The sequence below is a fragment of the Manacus candei genome, unplaced genomic scaffold (genome assembly GCF_025592945.1).
Source record: "Manacus candei isolate 608988 ecotype Guabito, Panama unplaced genomic scaffold, ASM2559294v1 h1tg000015l, whole genome shotgun sequence".
Lineage (NCBI taxonomy): Eukaryota > Metazoa > Chordata > Aves > Passeriformes > Pipridae > Manacus > Manacus candei.
Genome location: NW_026138063.1, coordinates 12769116 through 12788496, shown reverse-complemented (window position 1 = coordinate 12788496; position 19381 = coordinate 12769116). Strand labels below are relative to the sequence as shown.

At 38.1% G+C, this 19381-nt stretch overlaps 1 protein-coding gene across 3 annotated transcripts in view; it reads left to right on the top strand.

The window, feature by feature from the left end:
* Nucleotides 1-15385: 15385 nt before the first annotated feature.
* ATP13A3 (ATPase 13A3) overlaps nt 15386-19381 on the top strand; it is a 37981-nt gene continuing 33985 nt past the window's right edge. For all 3 annotated transcript variants that reach the window (XM_051781310.1, XM_051781311.1, XM_051781309.1), the window contains exons 1-4: nt 15386-15479; nt 17370-17543; nt 18310-18480; nt 18795-18865. In XM_051781310.1, the coding sequence (XP_051637270.1) occupies nt 15429-15479; nt 17370-17543; nt 18310-18480; nt 18795-18865 (467 nt within the window). In that variant the 5' untranslated portion in view covers nt 15386-15428. The remainder of the gene's footprint in view (nt 15480-17369; nt 17544-18309; nt 18481-18794; nt 18866-19381) is intronic.

Here is a 19381-nt window from a genome sequence, read left to right as displayed (position 1 = left end):
TGCTTTTCACTCAGGTGATAATTCTGTAATGCACAGTTACAGAGGTCCAGCTTTGGCTTTGCAGATCTTTTTGAAGTTCACATGCTTTGGTGTATTCACCAGTACCAGGACCCTAAGTGATGGACCCATTGCAAAGTGGAAGGTCCAACTGTGAGTATAACCATGCTATTTTATCTATTATTATTTTCATGCACTCTTATAACTGCTTTTGATTGTCTGCAGTTGTCTGCATGACAAAACAAAGGATCCAGCTATTCCTTCTATTTCAGCAATTGATTTGTAAGAAAACTGGAGTGTGTGAAAGCACTTAATGCTGTGCTTTCATCCCACGTCTCCAGATCAATGAAGAAAAGTACAGTTACCCTTATGAACTCCGCCCTTTAGATCTGTCGTGGTGTTTAACGTCAGCAATAGCAAGAGCTTATCTTCTGGAGGCTACATTTAATGCAGCAGCAGATAGCAGGAGCTGAAAGTTCAGTGACGTGGGTAATGGTTGGCCTCTGATGTGGAGATCATACAGCGTGTGGGCAGTTACATTGCATTACCTACCTGACTTTACCTTTACCCTGTAATAGTATTTATTGAACTTTTGGTCACAGATTCATTTCCTGAAAAGTCTTACTACTGTTGAATTGCTAGAGAATTTTTTCTCTGAGGAGAGGGTTAATTTTTCTTACCTCTGTTTCTCAAACAGGGGGACCATTTTTATCTTAGAGGGTTCTTAACATATCTGCCATTGTCACTAGGTTGTGAAGGCTTGATCCAAAGCCCAGTGAATTCAAAGTGTTGTTCCACTGGTGTGAGTGCTCTTTGGCTGAGGATGCTGCTGTCTGGAAGTGGTGCTTCTGTCACTGTAGCAGTACTCCAGATCTGACAAGCCAGCAAAAAGTTCTTTTCTGACCAAATGGTAATTCAAAGGGAAACATAAAAGGGCTGTCCAGTGTGCAGTCTTGCAGGGTGCATTAACCCTATCTTCAGCTGGTCCATTGGGTGAGGACCACAAAAACGTTAAGTAGTGTTTCAAGAGAGGATCCTGCATCATAACCATGCTTTATGGCTAGAGGCAACCTACTCAGCCTTACTACTGAATATTGAATATTGAAGACTTGTGTTGTGGAAAGGAGTAATGGTGTTAAGTCCAGTTTGGACAGCCAGGCTTTAATGCCAAGAGTGTATGGATGAAACAACTTCTGCCTGTTTGTTGTCTGTGGAGTTTTACTGCTGCAATGGCTATCTAGTGCTTGGGTGAGATCAACCTGTGATGAAGGGCATGTGTCTGGAGCAAAGGCAGATGTTTTGTGTCTGAGTGAACTGAAGAATGTGGAAAACCACTATTATGCAGTCTCTGTTGGTTGAAAGTCTGCTTGGGCTCCTGACTTCTTGACTTTTGTTAGTTCACCTACAAATTTTTGTTTGCAGTATAAGTTGCATTTTTTTATGACCATTTCTTTTCCAACAGAAATAACTTCAGTAATGAACAGGCAACAGTGTAGGAACTCATGTTTCACCACATGAATTGCATGGCTTTTGTAGGGGGAGAGCACACTGGAAAATAACTCGTGGTCTTGTCAGCCTGACAGTCCTTGCTCTGTAGCATGCAGATGTAGGTATCCTCATAGCACTCTTCCTCTACCACCCTTTCTGTTATCCAGCAACATCCCTTCCTCAGAGAGAGACAGGTTTTGTCAGTGGTGAGACTGTTGGCATAATTGCATCCTGAGCATGTGTTATGGAGGACTTTTATGCCTCAAGCTGGTCCTGGGATGCTGGTAGTGTTTGTAACACCAGTTCTTAGCCTGTGTCAATTCAGTAGTGACTATCTGTGTGTTAAATTGCAGCTGTCTCTTTGCTGGAGATTGCTGGTCCACATAACTCCACTGGTGAAACAGGTCGTAGAAGTCTTTGACTCAGGTTTCAGTGTGAAGTATTTTGAATTTGCATAGTCTGTATCTTGTTTGTGGAACAAATGTAGAGTAACTAATGTTTTTTCTGCTTGCTGTTATCCTCTGATGGCATAAATGATTGGGAAGAAATAGTACATTAAATACCATAATTGTTTGTCCACCTGAAGTCAGGTAACACTTGCACGAATGTTGATGGATGTGGTAGAACTCACACAACCTGTAGTCAGACAGTTGTGCTGGTTTATTAAGGTACTGTCAAGAGAAGATTGGGTTGAAAATATTTTGGTGTGCACCCTGAGAAAATACTTTTTGTTGGCCTATTGCTAAATTGAAGTAGTTCACCTTTTGTAAAGCTCATTTTCCTTGGAGACTGTAATTTTTGGTATTGTGGACGTTGAGCTGTACTTGTGCAATTCAGTTTGCTAAGTTTGTGGGGCAGTATTTTGTGGTGAATCATCTGTTTGGTGTTTCATTCTATTCTCCCATCTTATCTTTGCTAGATTCCTGAAGTGTGTGTTTTATATCTGTGCTTCCCTCTGTCAGAGAACATCTTTGTTCATGGATACTAATTTTGATTTTAGCTAGGTTAATATTTCTTAATTTTGAAAGTGTGCTAGTGAATCTACTATAAATGGCTATGAAAATGGGATTGATACCTATAACATCAGCTTGAAAGATAGTAAAAATTCAGTAACTTGTGGCTGATTAATTTCTTAATGTTCCATAGAAGTAACGTAATATTTATAGCTTCAGACTTTTTCAAAACCTTTTTGATTGTTTTTCTTACATTCAGATTTAGTTGCTTGGCAGTTTCCTCTTCTGAATGCTGTGGCCAAGAAGAAACCAAAGTCCATGTTCATACAATGAGTTGTGGTAGTGACTGAGTCTTTCACGAGTTCTTTTGTTTTACCTTGAAAAAGGAATGCATTTTTAAAAACTCTGTGAGGTTGTTGTTATGTTTGATGGGACTCGATGAGGAGGAATGTAGTACTGAAGTGATGACCACTTTAATTCCCTGCTTACTTATGAAAAGTCATTAAAATATTTGTTTTACATCTCTCATCTGGTGAACCACCACTGTTTGTTCTTGAGTGAAAATGTACTGGGTGTGATAAGTGGGATCTCAGACTCACAGGGTGTCTGAGGTTGGGAGGCAACTCTGAAGGTAATCTTGTCCAGCCCTCCTGCTCAAGCACAAAATCATGTCCATATGAAGTGTATTTTTTTAAAAATATACATAATAGTATTTAATGCTCCTATTCCATAGATGATTTTTTTTTAATCATCAGCACTTCATGTAACCAGCAGATTAACTAATGGTTTTTAACTGATCTTAATTAGCTACTTGTGTAGTGTACTATTTTCTCATTTATTTGTGGCATTAATGTATTATTTGTCACATGCAAATCCTTGTTGGGGATGAGATGTTGACAGATACTGAGGAGACATCGAAAGATACTGACAAGGATGATCAGAAGTATGGAATGACCTCTGGAAGGGAAGCTGTTAATTGTTTCTGCATGGAGAGGATTGAAGGGTGTGGGATAAAACAGTTTTATAAAATAATCAGAGGTGTCAGGAAGGGAGTAAATGAGGCATGACTTTACTGTCCCTTCAAATACAAGAAGTGGAAGGCTTCAGCTAAAACTGTTAGATGGAGGGTCAGAATCCTTCTCCATGAACTCAGGTGTTCTTTGCAGGATGTTGCCAAGCTTAAAATGTGCCCTAAAATGATTTTAGAAAACCAAAGAAAAATCCATTTACTATTAAATAAAATGTTAGGATATTTGGCTCATGAAGCTCTTGAACTACAAGTCCCTGAGACTGGAGAGTGTGCACTGTGGAGCATCATTACATGACTCTACCAATGCTCTCTCCTTGATTGCTGCTTTTCAGGATGCTGGGGAAGTGCACATTAGATCTGACCTTTCTGGACTGTTTTTTTGTTGCTCTGTTAGCCTTCAGCCTGACTTTCTGTTCTTTGATGCAAAGGGTATAGTATAAAAGCTACTCAGGCATTTATTGCATGTGAAGTATCGTGGCAGTCATTAATGGTGCTTTAGGAAGCTGACCTCTGTTTTCACCCAACACTGATGAAAAAACAATGCTGATGGGGGAAATCTGAGTCAAGCATCTGGACCAGAGGTATCTAAGAAGAAAATACTTTTGAATATTTGGCTAGACAGTGGTGATATTTCAGTTAGTGAGGTCAATGCTTGAGGAAAAAGTGCTCCTTGATACATTTAATGTACTTGAAACATTTGTCTTGCTTTTAAGAAAACTAACTTTCCTCCTTACAGCAGAGAAGATGGATATAGTTACATCTCTTAGTACTGTTATAAAAAATTTTGTTGACTAGGAAAGAAAGAAAAATTCTAAAAAAGGTATTTCAAATGCAGACATAAATGGTGTTCTAGACATGACATGTTAAGGGAGAATTTCTCTTTTAAGGTAAGCCTGTGGGATGAAAGTTAACTATAAATTGAGTGATAAGCAAAAGCTATTAGTTATAGAAGAAGCAAGACTTGAGACCTTTACTGACGGTCATCAGTGCTGAGAAGATTGCAGCAGTTGAAGGGAGATCTTGTGTCAGATTTTTGGAGTCTGTTTCTGTTATACAGGAGATGTCTCCCACTGCTGATGCTGTGGAGGTCATTCCCAGGAGGCACAAAAGCACTGCAAAGTATCATTTAAGTGGAACTATTTGACGTAATGATGAAATGTATTGTAGTAGGTTGCAGGGAGGTCATTTAATTTCATGGATTATAGAAGCCCTTCTCCAAAATATAAGAGTTAACTAAATCTCTCAAGCTCTTCTGGGTTTGTGGGACTGATCTGAATGACTGGGATGTAGTAGCTGGACAGATGTGGGCCAAAGTTTACATTGCAGGCACGGAGGCATTGAGTTAAATATTACAGTCCTGTATATCTGTTCTCTTCTTGTCTTTGTCAACCTTCTCTTCATGGAAGGAAAGAGTGGAACTTTTCCTCCTTGGTTTTCTCATGTTACCTCATATGGTAGTTGTGAGAGGAGCTAAGCTGTCAGGTTGTATAAATTCTTGTGCATAAGGAAATTGTCTTCTACAGCAGTCTAAGCTCTGAATGGAACTGGTCTGCAGATTTTTCGGTTACTTATTTCAGTCACTGTAAATTTGAGATCGAGGCAAATACATTGTAATATGTGACATCTTAAATTGTATTAAATTCTTTTATACAACCTTGTAACTTTTATTTTTTGTGTCATATGATATTTAGAATTTTAGCAGTTTCTGTCACGCGTAGTATTTCTATTGATTGATGGGTTGGTTGCACACAAGAACAACTCTTTCCCAGAAGTGTTTCTGATCTAAGTAAAGTGAATGTGCAACATACTTGAGACTCTTTGTAAATTTATTATGACTATTTAAAAAAGTGTTTTCAGTAAACATTAGAAAGCCCAGATTCAATGGATAGATTTTCTTATAGAATAAATTTTTAGAAATTAGTACAATTTGGTGCTGTTTCTGTTATTCTAGAAAATACTCTTGTGTGTGCGTTTAGCAGTTACATAGTTGAACTTAAGAATCTTTAAGTTTTACATTGTGACTTCAGGAAACTGGAGAAATACTGCTGCTTTGTCTGAGAAGGATTGGCTGAAAGCAGTGAAAGGTATTAAGTCATACTAAGGATGGGAAAGAAAGATGCTAAAGTCGATTGCTTGCTTATGATGAGTATGACTGCATGTGCCTCTGAGGAAACAAGTGTTAAATGTCTAAACTTTAGAGGAAAGTTCATCTCTTGTGATTAGTCTGCTTGTGCTTGATGATCTGCCTGAAGGCGAAGAGAAATTTGATTCAAACGTTCTTATGTTAACCTCAAAAATATTTTCCAAGAATTTAGAGGAAGAGGAAAAAAAGTCATTGCCTCCTTTTATTGAGCATCCATACTACAAAAGCAAATATATCCCAGGAAGCAGATACTCTACATCGCACAATAAGGCGGCAGCCACACAGGAAAGGTTGGGCTCTTGGCACAGCCCCTGAGGGGAAATGCTTCCTTGAAAGGACCTATTGTTGCTGGGTCTGGGTCTTCGGACTCCCAGTTCTCCCCTAGAATGGTTGTGGGTCTCTTGGTGCTGGCATGGGGCATGTTTGCCATCTCCCTTATCTGGCCATAGTAGTGTTGGTTATTTAATCCGATAGAAGGACCGAGTAAAGTTCACACCTTGTGTGAGAAAGGAATGTTTTTTTGGAAAGAGCTTCAGTGCTCAGCTATTGGAAGCTCATGCTGGGTGTAATGGCACCATGCCTTGCCCAAGGTATTTGAAACAGCTTAACTTTCTCTTCCAAGAATAAATAAAACATTTCATTGTCCCAGTTGTCAGTCTGTGAATTCTAGCCCAAATGTCTGGAATACTCTTCCAAGAGAGAAAAGAAACAATAAGCATCCAAAATAAATGTATGCTTTGTTGTATTCCCTGACCGTGGGACAGGTCTTCTTTCCCTCATGGCAGCTAGGTAGGAGATCTGGAAACCTGAAAAGGAAACTAGGAAAGACTGTATTTCTGTGAGCTTGAGAGTGGGAACAAGCTTTGGGCAATTTTGGCTTTTGGTGCTTGATTTATCAGTTTAAAATTTTCATTAATGTGAGTAGCTGCTGCCTGAAGTCAGATAAATGAGATACTGGAAAGGTTAGGAGGTAAAATCTTGTGTAATTGTCCTTGAGATGAGCAACAGCTCTCCTAAGTTCTCTTCTAACATATCTTCAACTTGTGCATGTGCTGCTACATAAATAACACATTTCTAAGTGGTCTGAGAATAGTGATGTGAAGACCAGGTAGAAAGTAAGTTTTGAGTATAGTATTGGCTATAGTACTTCGTTATCATGATGAATTGTGTTTATTGTTAGATGTAGAATTATCTTTCCGTAATGTAGCATGTACTCTACTATAAACATTGCAATTGCTATTACAGCCTGCAAAAAATATACTTTACAAAGAATACACTCTACAAATGTAAATACAATTTTGGTTTGGTGATTGTTGGATACAATGGTCTTCCTTAAGCCTAAACACAGAAACAAAAGCTTGCATTATAACAGAAAGCCCAAGATGGGAAGTGATAAAATAGGTATTGAGTGGAGGGCTTTGTTAAAATTTAGCTCGTGTACTTGTAAAATTTCCATGTATTCATTAAACTATTATGTCATTCTTATTGTTAGAGCTTGGTTAGTTGACTAAAGTGTTAAGCTTTTGTTTGTAGTACAAATTATAACCTTAATTCCTTTCAAAATACAGTTGGAGGATTTTTAATCTTCCATAGTTCTTTTAGTTTGTATGTCTTACCCAAGCATCTGTTGTCCATGATGTGGATAACTTTGTATTTAGGGGTTCATCTGCAAGGTACTGGAGAATTGTAAACTGCATCAACTTCCATTTTTGTAAGGTGCATTTGTCAGGGTTAGGGTGCCTCTCAAGGAGAGTATCTCTTGTGTTTGTAGTGTTAACCACATGCTTGTAAAAATACAGATATGTTCAAATAATACTGAAAGCTTTACAAATGCATTTAAACTACACGTGTAAACTCATGGTAGTGCATGTTGAAGTAAATGTGATAACCTTTTGTTTTTTGTGGACACAAAAACATGATAGCCCCAGACCTTTGGCTAAGTTGTATATCACCTGTAGAGGGTTGTGTTTCAGTTTCAAGGTGGTTTTTGAGTGACATGGGTTTTGTGTTTTGGAAACAGGCAGAGACTCTCCCACATGGTGTCAGAATTGCCAGGTGGTGTGAGAAGTCTCTAGCATTGTGCTGCAGCTCAGACATACGGATCAGTCCAAGTCCAGGGTGTAGCATAATCCCGTCTGCCACAAACCATGGCTGTGGTCCTGGGTACAAAGTGGGAGTTGTCACTGCAACAGTGGCACACACCAGAGCAGGAAAAATGCCAAGTGCCGGCACACCTGGGTACAGAAGCTCCTTGGAGACTGAGAATCTATAAAAAAGAACTTGGAAACTCATTCTTTTGAGGAGGTCACGAGACTAATGATGAATCCTGATAACACACTGTTTGGTGACGTCATAATGTGCATTTTAGCAGAGCTTTCTTATAGCCTTTTAAATAGACTCCTAGCTTTTTAATTCCAAGTCTATTAAAAATGGTCCTTTTTTCATTCTGAGTGGCTGCAGGTTCTGCCCATCTGTTTCAAAAGCCACCAGTGGAGAAATTTTAGGAAATAGTACATTATTTTTATAGATGCTGAAATAGGATATCTTGGAATATAAAGCAGAAGGACTGGAAAGTAAATATGGGACTTATGTCCAAGACACTGTGGGCAGAAATTTTGTTTTCATCTCTTGAAAGCTTGAAATGTGTTCAAAATTGCTTTTGGGGGATCGATTTTTAGCTTGTGCAGCATATTATATGCTACATTTTGAGAAGAATGTGCTTGTGAATATTTTTTAATCTTTATTTTTTTCTGGTCCTTTCTTTTTCTTAGCCTTGCATCGTTGTCAATTTATTTATTGTTACAGCATGCTTTAAATGAAGCCAGTATTTTAGATTCAGCTTTTCAGGTATTGTGTGTGGAACTCATTGGCAGTTGGCATGGGCAGGAGCTGCAAGCTCAAGTAGCAATAGCTGATAAGACTTTTCCTTCTATTTTTATAGCTCCACTTAAAAGTGCACTTTTTCTGGAGCGTGTTCTCCTAAGCTATACCTAGAACTTTTTTCCTTGCCTGCTGGCAATTCTGACTTGAGGATAAATACTAAAGATGCATTGAAGGTGGATGTATCGAATGCAGCTTTGCATGGCCAGTGCTGTCAAGTTTGTACAGCCCAGGAGGTCTCATTAAGTAAGATGCAAAAGAGATCTCAGGTCAAGAGCAGATTTTTTTTGTGTCTGCTGAGAAATGTTTCCATGGTCTGGGGGAAAAGTGTTCTTAATCTTTCTGGAATAATTTTGAAGAATTATTTTCATTGTTTTTTACTGCAGTACTTAGATAAGAGATACTTTGTTTTATATGCATATGGGCATATTATAGCATTCAAATTTGAAATACATTTAATATTCAGAGCATCTTTTGGCATTTGGTCTGAGTGCAGAACTGTCTTCCAAAGCACCATTCTCCATGGATGTTTCAAATGGCCCTGTGCAACACCTGATGCACAGCCCTTGTAAGGTGATGTGGAAAGGTGGCTTCTATGTCAGGACAAAAGAATCAGTCTTTTTCAGTCACTTTGGAAAATAAACTGCCATCCTCTTTTGTTAATGGTTGACTATAGCCCAGGCTGAGTCTTCATCTTTCCCAAGAAGTTGTGTGTAGTTTGAAATGGAATATATTCTCAGAAGATACATTCATTCCTCTCCCTGGCCTGTTATGGCTCTTCTTGCTTGAGTATTTCTTCCTGTTGAATTTCATAATTGCCAGTATGGCAGAGATGGAGCATTAGCTGATGTTTTGGGTACATAAGGCAATTCTCTTATCTCCATTGTAGGTCCATTGCATGAATCCAGAAAACCTTTACTATAATGCTTGGAAAAAGTGGACTATTTGGTAACTGCTTTCAGTGTCTGGGAATCTCATTTAACTAGAACAAGAATAAGCCCTGGTGATAAACATTGCCTTTGTAAGGTCTGTTACCTTGTGAGGTTGATTCCTTATTGGGGTAAAGTGCAGAAATGTTTAATTTCTGCATGACCTAAATAATGTTTGGCTTTCTAGTTTAAAAAAAAACAACTTTTTTCCTGTGTTTTGACACCTAGTCAGGATACAGTTGAAGATTACTTCCAAAATATTTTTTAATTCTGAAATCTTAAAGGCTTTTAATGGCGTTGAGCTATTTAGAAACTTAATTTTCAACTCCAGAGCTGTAAGGTGTCTCTTAGTGTAGGATGCATTTATTGTAAATAAGTTCTGAAAGAGGAGGTTTAGCCTTTTCAGTAACCCTTTTGGATCCAGGAGAGCCAGGCAGGTCACTTGCTGAGACAATAGATCAGGATGTCAGTGATATGAATCATGTTTGATCTACACCAGGATTGTTTTCTAGACAGGTCAGTCAGGGTTTTTTTGTCTTAATTTTCTTCCTGTATTAGTTTACAGTGTTTGATTTATTTAATGACAGTGATTACATTGAGAGCTGGGTAAGATTTACTCATATTAATCTTTGCACACAGGTGGATTTGAAGTTTGGCCTGTCTCATGCACGTCTCCTGCTTTTTCTGTCTGCCTTGCTATGTCTGTGTTTGCCCTTCATGTTCTTGCCAGAGCAGAGCAGGTTGAGCCTTGTCTTGTACAGAAAAGTAACCAACTTTCCTTTCTTAGCTTTGTAGCACTTGATCTCTAAAGTCGTCTCATTTGGTGTGTCTGCTTCATTTATGTTCTGTGATAAACTGTAAAATGCTGAGAGTGAGAAATGTGTGTATTTCTGCAGTGCCGCCTTTGCCATCGATTAGCTCCTCAAAATGAATCTTGTTGTCTCCACTCACAACCGCTGTAAATACAAGGAAGGGTTTGGTCCAAAGCACACATGCTTTTAGCTGGACAGATAGTATCAGGGCTCGTGCATGGACCTGCAACTGTCTGCAGGCTCCTGGTGAGGCATTTGTCCTTTGAATAGAAGGAGCTGGACCGGGAGGCTGATGCCTGGAAGCACAGCCTCCGCGCCAGCCCGGCCACAGTCTTGCAATTGTTTGGCCACACTGGAGGGAAGAGGAAAAAAAAAAAAAGGCATTCCAAGCAGTGCCAAATTTTCTTTGATATGTTAATCTTTTGATAACAGTTTGAAAAGCCCTTGGAGACTTTTTTTAGATTTTAGACAAAATAGTTCATTTGTCAGGACTTCCCTTGTAGATAGGGTCTCCGTTATTAAGAACTGCCTCGCTAACTCATGGTAACAAAAGCAAGTGGAGAGGACAGCTGCTGGACTGCTTGGTGGTAAGAGAAACTCTTAGTTATCACAGGATTTTTTTACAAATATCTGAAAAGAATAAATAGGGAGTGTTTAAGATACAAATGTGTTAGTTTATTTACTCGTGTATTTTAAGCAGACAGGTGATAAGATAGGATAAGCAAATGTAATAACTTGATAATTTTTTGTGAATATCCACACATGGATTTTACTAGACTTCAGCTTTAAAAATTATATTTTAATCTGAGAAACTCGGTTTTTAAATTACCCACTGATTGCGGGAAATATCAAAAGTTTCTTTTGAAGCTGTAGTTTTTCCAGACCTTGAAATTTTTCTTTGAAATTTCCACTTATAATGAAAAACTGGAAGAATAAACTGATGGCAGCAGTGTGTATATAAATGAGTTAGGGTATTATTATATGTAAGGATTGTGAAATTGGGACAAATGAATAGAACAGAAGGAAGATATCTTTGCTTCCTACCTCCCAAATCAAAATTTAAGGGTAAAATTTGCACTGAAGTAGTTTACTAATTATGCCAACTGTTAGAAAACTGACTTAAGATAAGCCAGTAGTCCTTTGAAAGTGTTGCTTGCAGACCTCTTCAGATGTACTGATTGAGACTTACCGTGGTGTTTTTAGAACAATTTCTTTAATAGACATGCCATAAAGTCACTTGCATCTTTTATACTGTTGCTACAAATGTTTATTGCCTATAAATATTTTGGTAAAATTGCTTGGTATCTTGGTTGTTTAGTCAGGATAGAACAACAAATACCTATTGGTGTAGTAATTCAGAAAAGGTGCACCATTTTCTTCACTCTGGGGGATGCATTTAGTTTTAGGCTCTGTACACTGCTGTAATTTCTTCAGTGGTCCAATTTGTGATTTACTTTAGCTCCAAAATAGTGTCAAATCTGAAGCTGCAGATGCTGTCCTACTCACAGCTTCATACTCTTTAGGATGGAGACAAATAGGAAATGCTGTTTAACTTAGTTTTGATGTACTGTATTTTGCAAAGTTGCAGATTTACTGCTTAAGCTTGTGACTCAAATGTATGCTCTTAGAAGTACTTGCAGTTCAGACACTGTTCACCTGATCTCTAGACCATGTGTTAAATTTATATAAGTCCCTAAGTTGTTCTAAAATGTTAGAAGTGATTTCATTCTCTTGATCTTGGTGGCAAACAACATTTCTTTTACAAACATTTTTGATATTTCCTGTCTCTGTCTCTAGAGTATGCTTAGCTATGCAATAGCTCCATAAGTAAAAATTATGTGAATGGAGTGACAGTAACTTTCACCATTTCCATTGGTTTTAGCCCCTCTTTTATAAAGGTTTCTATTTTCAGTTTGTTAAAGGGGGAGAGGATTTCTCCAGCTATTCACTCCAGGGAACTTGGACTGGAGAGAAATTGAGCAGCAGTGTATACTGTGCATCACAGACACATTATATTTGGATATTCCTATGTCCATGTTGCTTATTGCAAGTGGATTTCAACCTCACTTCAATTTGAGTACTAGTAAAATGTCATGCTCTGTCATGGTCTGAAAAGTCCAAGGCTCATATTTAAATCGTTGATTAAAGATTTAAATGTTTAAATGTTTAATTTTCCCCCCATATTATAGAAGAAAGTAAAGATCAGAAGCAGATTGCTAAAGTCTTTTCTGAATTGGTGACATTCCTTCAGCCTGAAGTCACCCAAGGAGGGCAGCCCTGTGGAGTCCCTGTGGTGGTGTTCAACACCAATTTTCAGCAGGGCAGTGAGAGACAAAGCAAGCAGTTACCTGTTTGAACTCTTGATGATGAGCTTGTGCTGATGGTGTGCTGGAAGGGATATGATTGGAGAAAGAGTGCTGTTCTTCGTTGTGGAAAAGAAATTATTTTCATGACCCATCAACTAAGAAAATATCTCTAATGTTTTCTACGTATAAAGATTAGAATTTGAGTTTAATTTGGAAAATTACTGGCAGTATGTGCAATGTTGAGAATGTGTGTGTTAGTTGAAGGTTGCTCAGTAGATGAGTATAAAATAATGCAGATGGAGCTAATGATGTGAGTCAAAAATAGCCTCCTAGTGCTCCTCATGGATTCCCTGTTTGATTCTACCCAGGTGTTCATAGAACTCATTGAATCACAGGAATTATTGCTGGTGTTCTCAGTGCTGAGATTTCCCCTCGTGCTTCTTCAGACCCACAACTTGATGCTCCTTCATTGTACTGGAACAGCCCCAAATGAAGGCAATTGCACTTCTCTCTTGTGGTGCCGTGGTGTTCCATAATGTGCCTGTGCTGATGTGTTGGCCATATGGAAATTCCAGTTGAGATCAATTGATCTGAAATCTGTTTCAGATATTTTGCTCACTGGTGCTTTCCTGTATCAAGCTGTTGCTCGGTGTGTCTGTCAAGTCGGAGTGTTGCCTGCAGGCACTGTTTTTGGTGTTACCATATATTATAGGGGGAAAGTGCATGCTTGTTTAAGAGCACATTAGTTCAAGTATGATTAATCTAATAATTCTCTTCTGGAGCTGTGAACTCTATTAGAAGTATAATTCTGTAAGTACACGGAACTTTTTTTGGCTGCGTGACTTCTTGATTGAAAATGTGATTTTATGGTGTACATAAAATTTTTTTATGTGATTAATTCAAAGATTGTCCTCAGGAGCTTTCTTAGCAATCCCGTGTAGATTTAGGACAGATTTTTAACTGGTTTCATATATACCTATATCTTTCCCAGAATAAAAAGCTGCTTAGTGAAGAAAAGGGGCAATTTAAGCAAAAGTGTGGTTTAGAATTTGCATGACTTGTGTGGTTTAATTTCCAAATAAATCTGCAGTAAGATTATAGATTACTGTTGGAATAGCAATAGAAAATTTTCAGTTTAATAAGGCAAGGAACAAGTGAGCTGGTGTTTCTATCAAAGGAGACAGTTGTTGCCAAGTTAGCTTCCTTCCATTCAGAACAAAATACCAACTGTATCAAGCACTCAATTTATGAAGTGCTGAACTGCTTCTCACCTGAGACTGAGCTCTGTGTCGTGATGCACTTCTCTGCTTTGAGCGTGTGTTTCTTCTACTAGGACCTTATTCAACAGTGGGAGTGGATTTCTGAGGAGACCTAGATTTAGGCAGTGAAAGAAATCTTTTCTGTTGGGTTCCTGCTTCATTTGTAGGGTTAACTGGAAAGGAGGTGGTAGGTTGCAGAAAACACGTGAGGATGTGATGATGTTGATAAGCTGCAGGAGTTGGGAGGAAGGACCCCTTGAAGTTGGCACTGCTGAGGAACGTAAGTGCGTGGATCTGAGGGCTGGCTTTGAGGAAACCTGACTTGGAGTCTGGTGATTTGGTTTGTGAAAATGCTGGGGAGTTAACAACAGCAAATAAGTTGGTAATGGTTGTGCTACCTAATACTAATAACAACCTGAAAAAGCACAATTACAATAACTACTTGTGCTGTGACTTAATACTTGAGGACTGGTTGCATGCTGTGATAGTAAGTGCTGTTTTCTGAGAGATTTATGTAAGTGCAGTAAATAAAAACAAAGGCTGTACCATGTCAGTGTAGAGAATTATGGTTAATCCATGTCTTGGCAGGTGAGCACTGGCTGTTCAGTGATTTTAACCGTGGTAGTTGGTCCTGTGGAAATATGATATGGGTGCATTAATTAGACATTGTACACAATTATCAGGACAGGGGTACCCAAATGAAGGTTAGGTGCAGTTTTAATTTCAAAAATTTAGCTTTTTGACATGGTACTTTTGATTTTACTTGTTTATGTGATGCTGAAAATTGTGATGAGCCTCACAGTATGGTGTAGCCTTTGTAGTTTTCTCCTACTGCAATAAGGATCTCTGTACCCTATATTCATCTCGTAGACAGCTTCATATTTTTTCATGTCTTTTCCTATTCATGAAACTTGTGATTATAATCTGTCCTCAAAGCACCTCAAGATCAGCAACTGTGAGAGATTTACAAAGAGAAATGAACCTTTTGATACAAATTGAATACTGAAAGAAGGGGAAAGACTGACCATTGAGCATGTCCTGATTTAGAAATACTAAACTGGGGGCCAAACCTTTTTTAGCACGTACCTATTTTTCTGCTTGGATGAGAAATGCACATCTCAGGGGTACAGTGCCTTTCCTCTCGAAGGATAGCCCAGCTTCTGAAAGCATCTGATTGGCCCTATTACATATAGAGTGATATGAATGTGTAATATTGACCTACTTTTAAGCTTTTTTTAAAAAGTTTAATTTACATTTCCATTATGAAGCTTGTAGAATGTACCAAAAACTGCTTACTATGTGTAGAATGTTAGTGAAATTGATAAAAGCTTCCTCCCCCTCTTTCCAAGCCTGCTGTTTCTGCAGTATTTCACTTATATTCATCCTGTGTTCAATTTTAAAGCTTTATAGAGCTTCTTGGATCATTACTTCTGGAAACTAGTAACAGTGCAAATTTAAGATCTGTATTAATATTTGGCAGTGTTTTATATATGTGTATGCACTTACAGAAAGTTAACTTGAAACAACCTCAAACTTAGGAATAAAATCAGTGATGTTGCATCAATTTTTAATTCTTTTGTTGTTGAAGGTCTTCCATATCTCAAGTCGAGAAGTTCCATATCATACTAAACATGGAGAAAGAAGAAAAGAAATATGTCAATAAAGCAGAGGAAGATGAGATGGTAATGAATTCTGTACATCTATTTTTATACAATGAAAGAAACAGATTTTCAGAGTTTTCTGTCTAAAGTGGGCATATTACATCAGGAAATGGACTGTCTCAGTATAAATAATTTATCAATTTTATAAGGTTATCTGTGATAATATTTTTTGTTATTAAGAAATCTAGTCTTGGCATAGGACAGGTTTTTGTTGAAAACCTTTGCAAAGGTTTTGGATGCTGGTTGAGGTCACTAGTCCAATAGATAACACATTTTGGTACTCAACATTTCTTCTTTAAAATGAAAATGGAAAAGAAGTGGGTTGTGGGTTTTTTTGGTGGTGGTTGGTTGTTTTTGTTTGGTTTTTTTTTTTTTTAATCTCCAAATCCTGGAGCTTTTTTCTTATCATTTAAAACAGGTTAATGCGTCATAACACGACTGTACTTTGCATACTCTTGCATATTTTTATTTATGCAGATAAGACCCACTTCTGAGCACCTGACAAGAACTTTTGTGGGTATTTGGTAGCACGTAAACTTTGCTTCCTACTGGAGCGATGATACCTCTTACCGTTTGTCCTGGAAGATGCAGCAATAGGCTTTGACAGGAAAATACCAGAAGCTGACTTTTAAATTTCTAGTCCATTTGAGTATATAGGGATTTTATTTTTTTTTTTTAAGAAATGATAAGTTTCTGTGAATTAAAGTCCTTATTCCATCCTTGTGCACACAGCTGGGAAAAGTTGCTCTTCACCAGACAGCTCTAATACAGAGAGTAGGCAAATACATTGTAAACAGGAGATGCTTATGGCCTGATCACTCAAATAATTGCTTTTTGGAGGAAATAATTTAATTTTGCCCTAAAAAGAGGCATTAACTTCTCCCACCGTCTTTCACCCTCCTATTTTTATTGCTAAGAATTGTTTTGGGGGCAACAGAGAATGGGGTTTATCTCTGCTTTTTTGTCAGCTGAGAAGGTGGCAAAACAAATGTTTTGAAAAGCCTTTTGTTAGGGAAGGAGTTTAAACAACTTCTAATACTGTTTAATGAAAAGTAAAAAAAAATTTGCAAAAAAGTTGATGTCAATGTGAACAATGGGTGGGACTCAATGGGAAAATTCATTGCCCTTTTACAGCAGGAAATATAATCTAATGATGTAATGTGAAACTCAGGAATGTAACACAGCATCCAGTAAGTCACTAAATTATTTTCTTTTCCTGGCTGTCATCAAGTTAAGTTGGTGCTTGCACACTGAATACTTTGAGGCTTTTTAGTGGGAGAAGAGGATTTTTATAGCTGGTGAAAGTTACAGAACCTTTGAGTGTGACTTGCAGTTTATAATGTAGCATTTCTTGTTAAATGGCAGGCAAGATAAACCACTAAAAGTAGTGTTTGATAAATGTATTTACAGGTTTGTTTAGAAAGTATGAAATTCAGCCTGCAGCAGTAATTAAAAAGTGTATATGATAGGTAATCAAATGCTAATGTTGTAAAATCAGCATTTGACAAAACCACATGCTTTTGCTCTTAAATGCTTAGTGACCTGTGCTGTGTCATAGTCAAAAATGTCGTTCACTGAGAGTTAAGGCAGGTTGTGTTGCAGCCTCAGTCCTTAGGGAGCAGTGCAGAGGAGCCAGGTCCTGCAGTGAAATGTTTTGCACAGTGTGGGTGATCTGCCTCTGTCAGGCTTTTACTGATGTTTGTATTTCTAACCGAGCAAAACAGTGTTCCTTTTTGCTGCCACTCCACCATGTACTAAATGTTTTTAAATCTTTCCTTCCCCCAGAAAAGCGAGAAAATGGCTTTGAAATTTGATTTTCTTTAAACACTGCATGCTATGAAAAATTAATGTTGGCATCCCGAGCCAGAGTAGTTAAGAGGGTCATTGTTACTTGTTTCTGCTTCCATGCAGGAGATCTATGGCTATGATCTATGTCGCTGGAAGTTGGTGCTAGTTACTGTAGGAGTGATCTGTTCTGGTGGATTTCTTCTCCTCCTCCTCTACTGGATGCCTCAGTGGCGTGTGAAAGCAACGTGCAAAAGGACTACGCTCAAGGACTGTGAAGTGGTTCTGCTGAGAACAACTGTAAGTCTGCTTCTCCCGGTTTGCAATTCTTTGGCATCCCTCTTCCTACTTGCTGGAATACACAAATCCTTGCCTGCAGTATAGACATGGTTGTGTTTTACAGCACAGCAGAATTGTTGCTCCTTGGTTCTGTGTATGTAGGCTTGCTGCCTGTATGGGAAGACTGACAGCTGTTTGCAGCTGACATAGCACAAAGAAAGTCTTTAGCTTTCCATTTTAAGAATTAAATACATGAATGCTATTGTCATCAAAAGTTACAGAACAGATACCTTTTTCATATAAGCTGATAATGTGGTTTGCAGGTTTCCCCTCCCTTGTTCAGCAAAGATATATTTGTTGAAATAAGGTGTAACTGTTGACCCCCGTGTGGTTTGATTTCAAGACATTTTTTTCCCTGCACAATTGCTATGTGTAGTCCCTGGTTATGATCTTGTGTTTAGTCCTCAGTTATCAGAAGGTGTGGGGTGGGTGCAGCAATCCCATAGTTCCTCCTACTACAGAGTAATTGTGAAGGCCCGAATATGTCAAACTTCAGGTACCAAGACTCATTGCTTACAAAAAGAGATCTTTTGTTGCAAAAAATATACTTTTAGAATTGTGGAAAGAAAATTATTCTTAAGGTAGCTGATACTGGGGATATGTTCTGTAATTATGGGTGGGCTCTGCTAATCTTTTATCTGCAGTTGACACATTTTGCTACAGCTGTTGTAGTAAAATGCTGTTTAAATGCTGTTTCAACTAACTCATTTCCCCCCCTCTTTTTAAGGATGAATTCAAGATATGGTTTTGTGCAAAGGTTCGCGTTATGCCTTCTTTGGGAGCCAATCCTTTACAGAATCCTAACCCTATAGTACACAAGGTTTCAAATGGCCATGCTGTTCATTTCTGTGAATCTGCTGCAGAAGAGAATAAAAACGATTTGAAAAAATATTTGCCTGTAAGTACACCTGCAATACTGTGCTTGCTAATTATCGAGTATCTCAAGTACTGCTGAGAGTAAACACAGTACAGCACACGTGAGCTCCTACTTTTGTCTAGAAGGCTAACTCATTCTTTGGGTGGAACACAAATCTTCTCAATAACCTTTTACTGGAAACCGTGGAATGCTTGAAAGATTATGTTGAAAGAAAAGTATTTGCTTTTCAGTGAAGCTTTTCTACATTCACTTACTGTCGCTGCCCAGAATAAAGTCAATCAGAAGAGAGGTGTTAAGTGGTACCAGTTTAATATCTGTGTCTGTTGCCTTTGCAGATTCGTTATTTCACTCATCACAGTGTGAAGTATTTTTGGAATGATTCAGTTCAAAATTTTGATGTTGTACGGTAAGAATAATTTTTACTTTTGTGTTGCGCTTCAAACATTTTTTAAAAGGTACAATAGAACATGCTGAAAATTGGTGTCATATTCTGAGCAGCTGTTTTAGGTCACTGAATCTTTGTCTGAACCAGAATGAGCACAGGGAGATTTTAAGTCGGTGTGAGTTTGGAAGAAAGGTGTTTGTTTGATCTGCCTTGATCAAGCATGATTCCTGCAGGGTGACAGGCTGCATGCCTCTGCAGGCTTTTTGCCTGTTCTTGGAGTGCTATTTGAAAGTCTGAGCACCTGTTTATAGATAGTAGTTGTACTTCTGTAAACTCTCAAAAAGTTTGCTTCTGATGGAATAAATTACATTTTTTGTGTTGCTGCTGAGCTGGACCCAAAGGGAGAAGGGGAATTCACCAAATATGTTGTTGCTCATCTTGGTGTAGGTCTGCTGCAAATGAAATGGAAAGTTATCAGCAATTGAAACAATTTAAAGAAATGATCATAACACAAGCATTTACAAAACTGAGCAATCC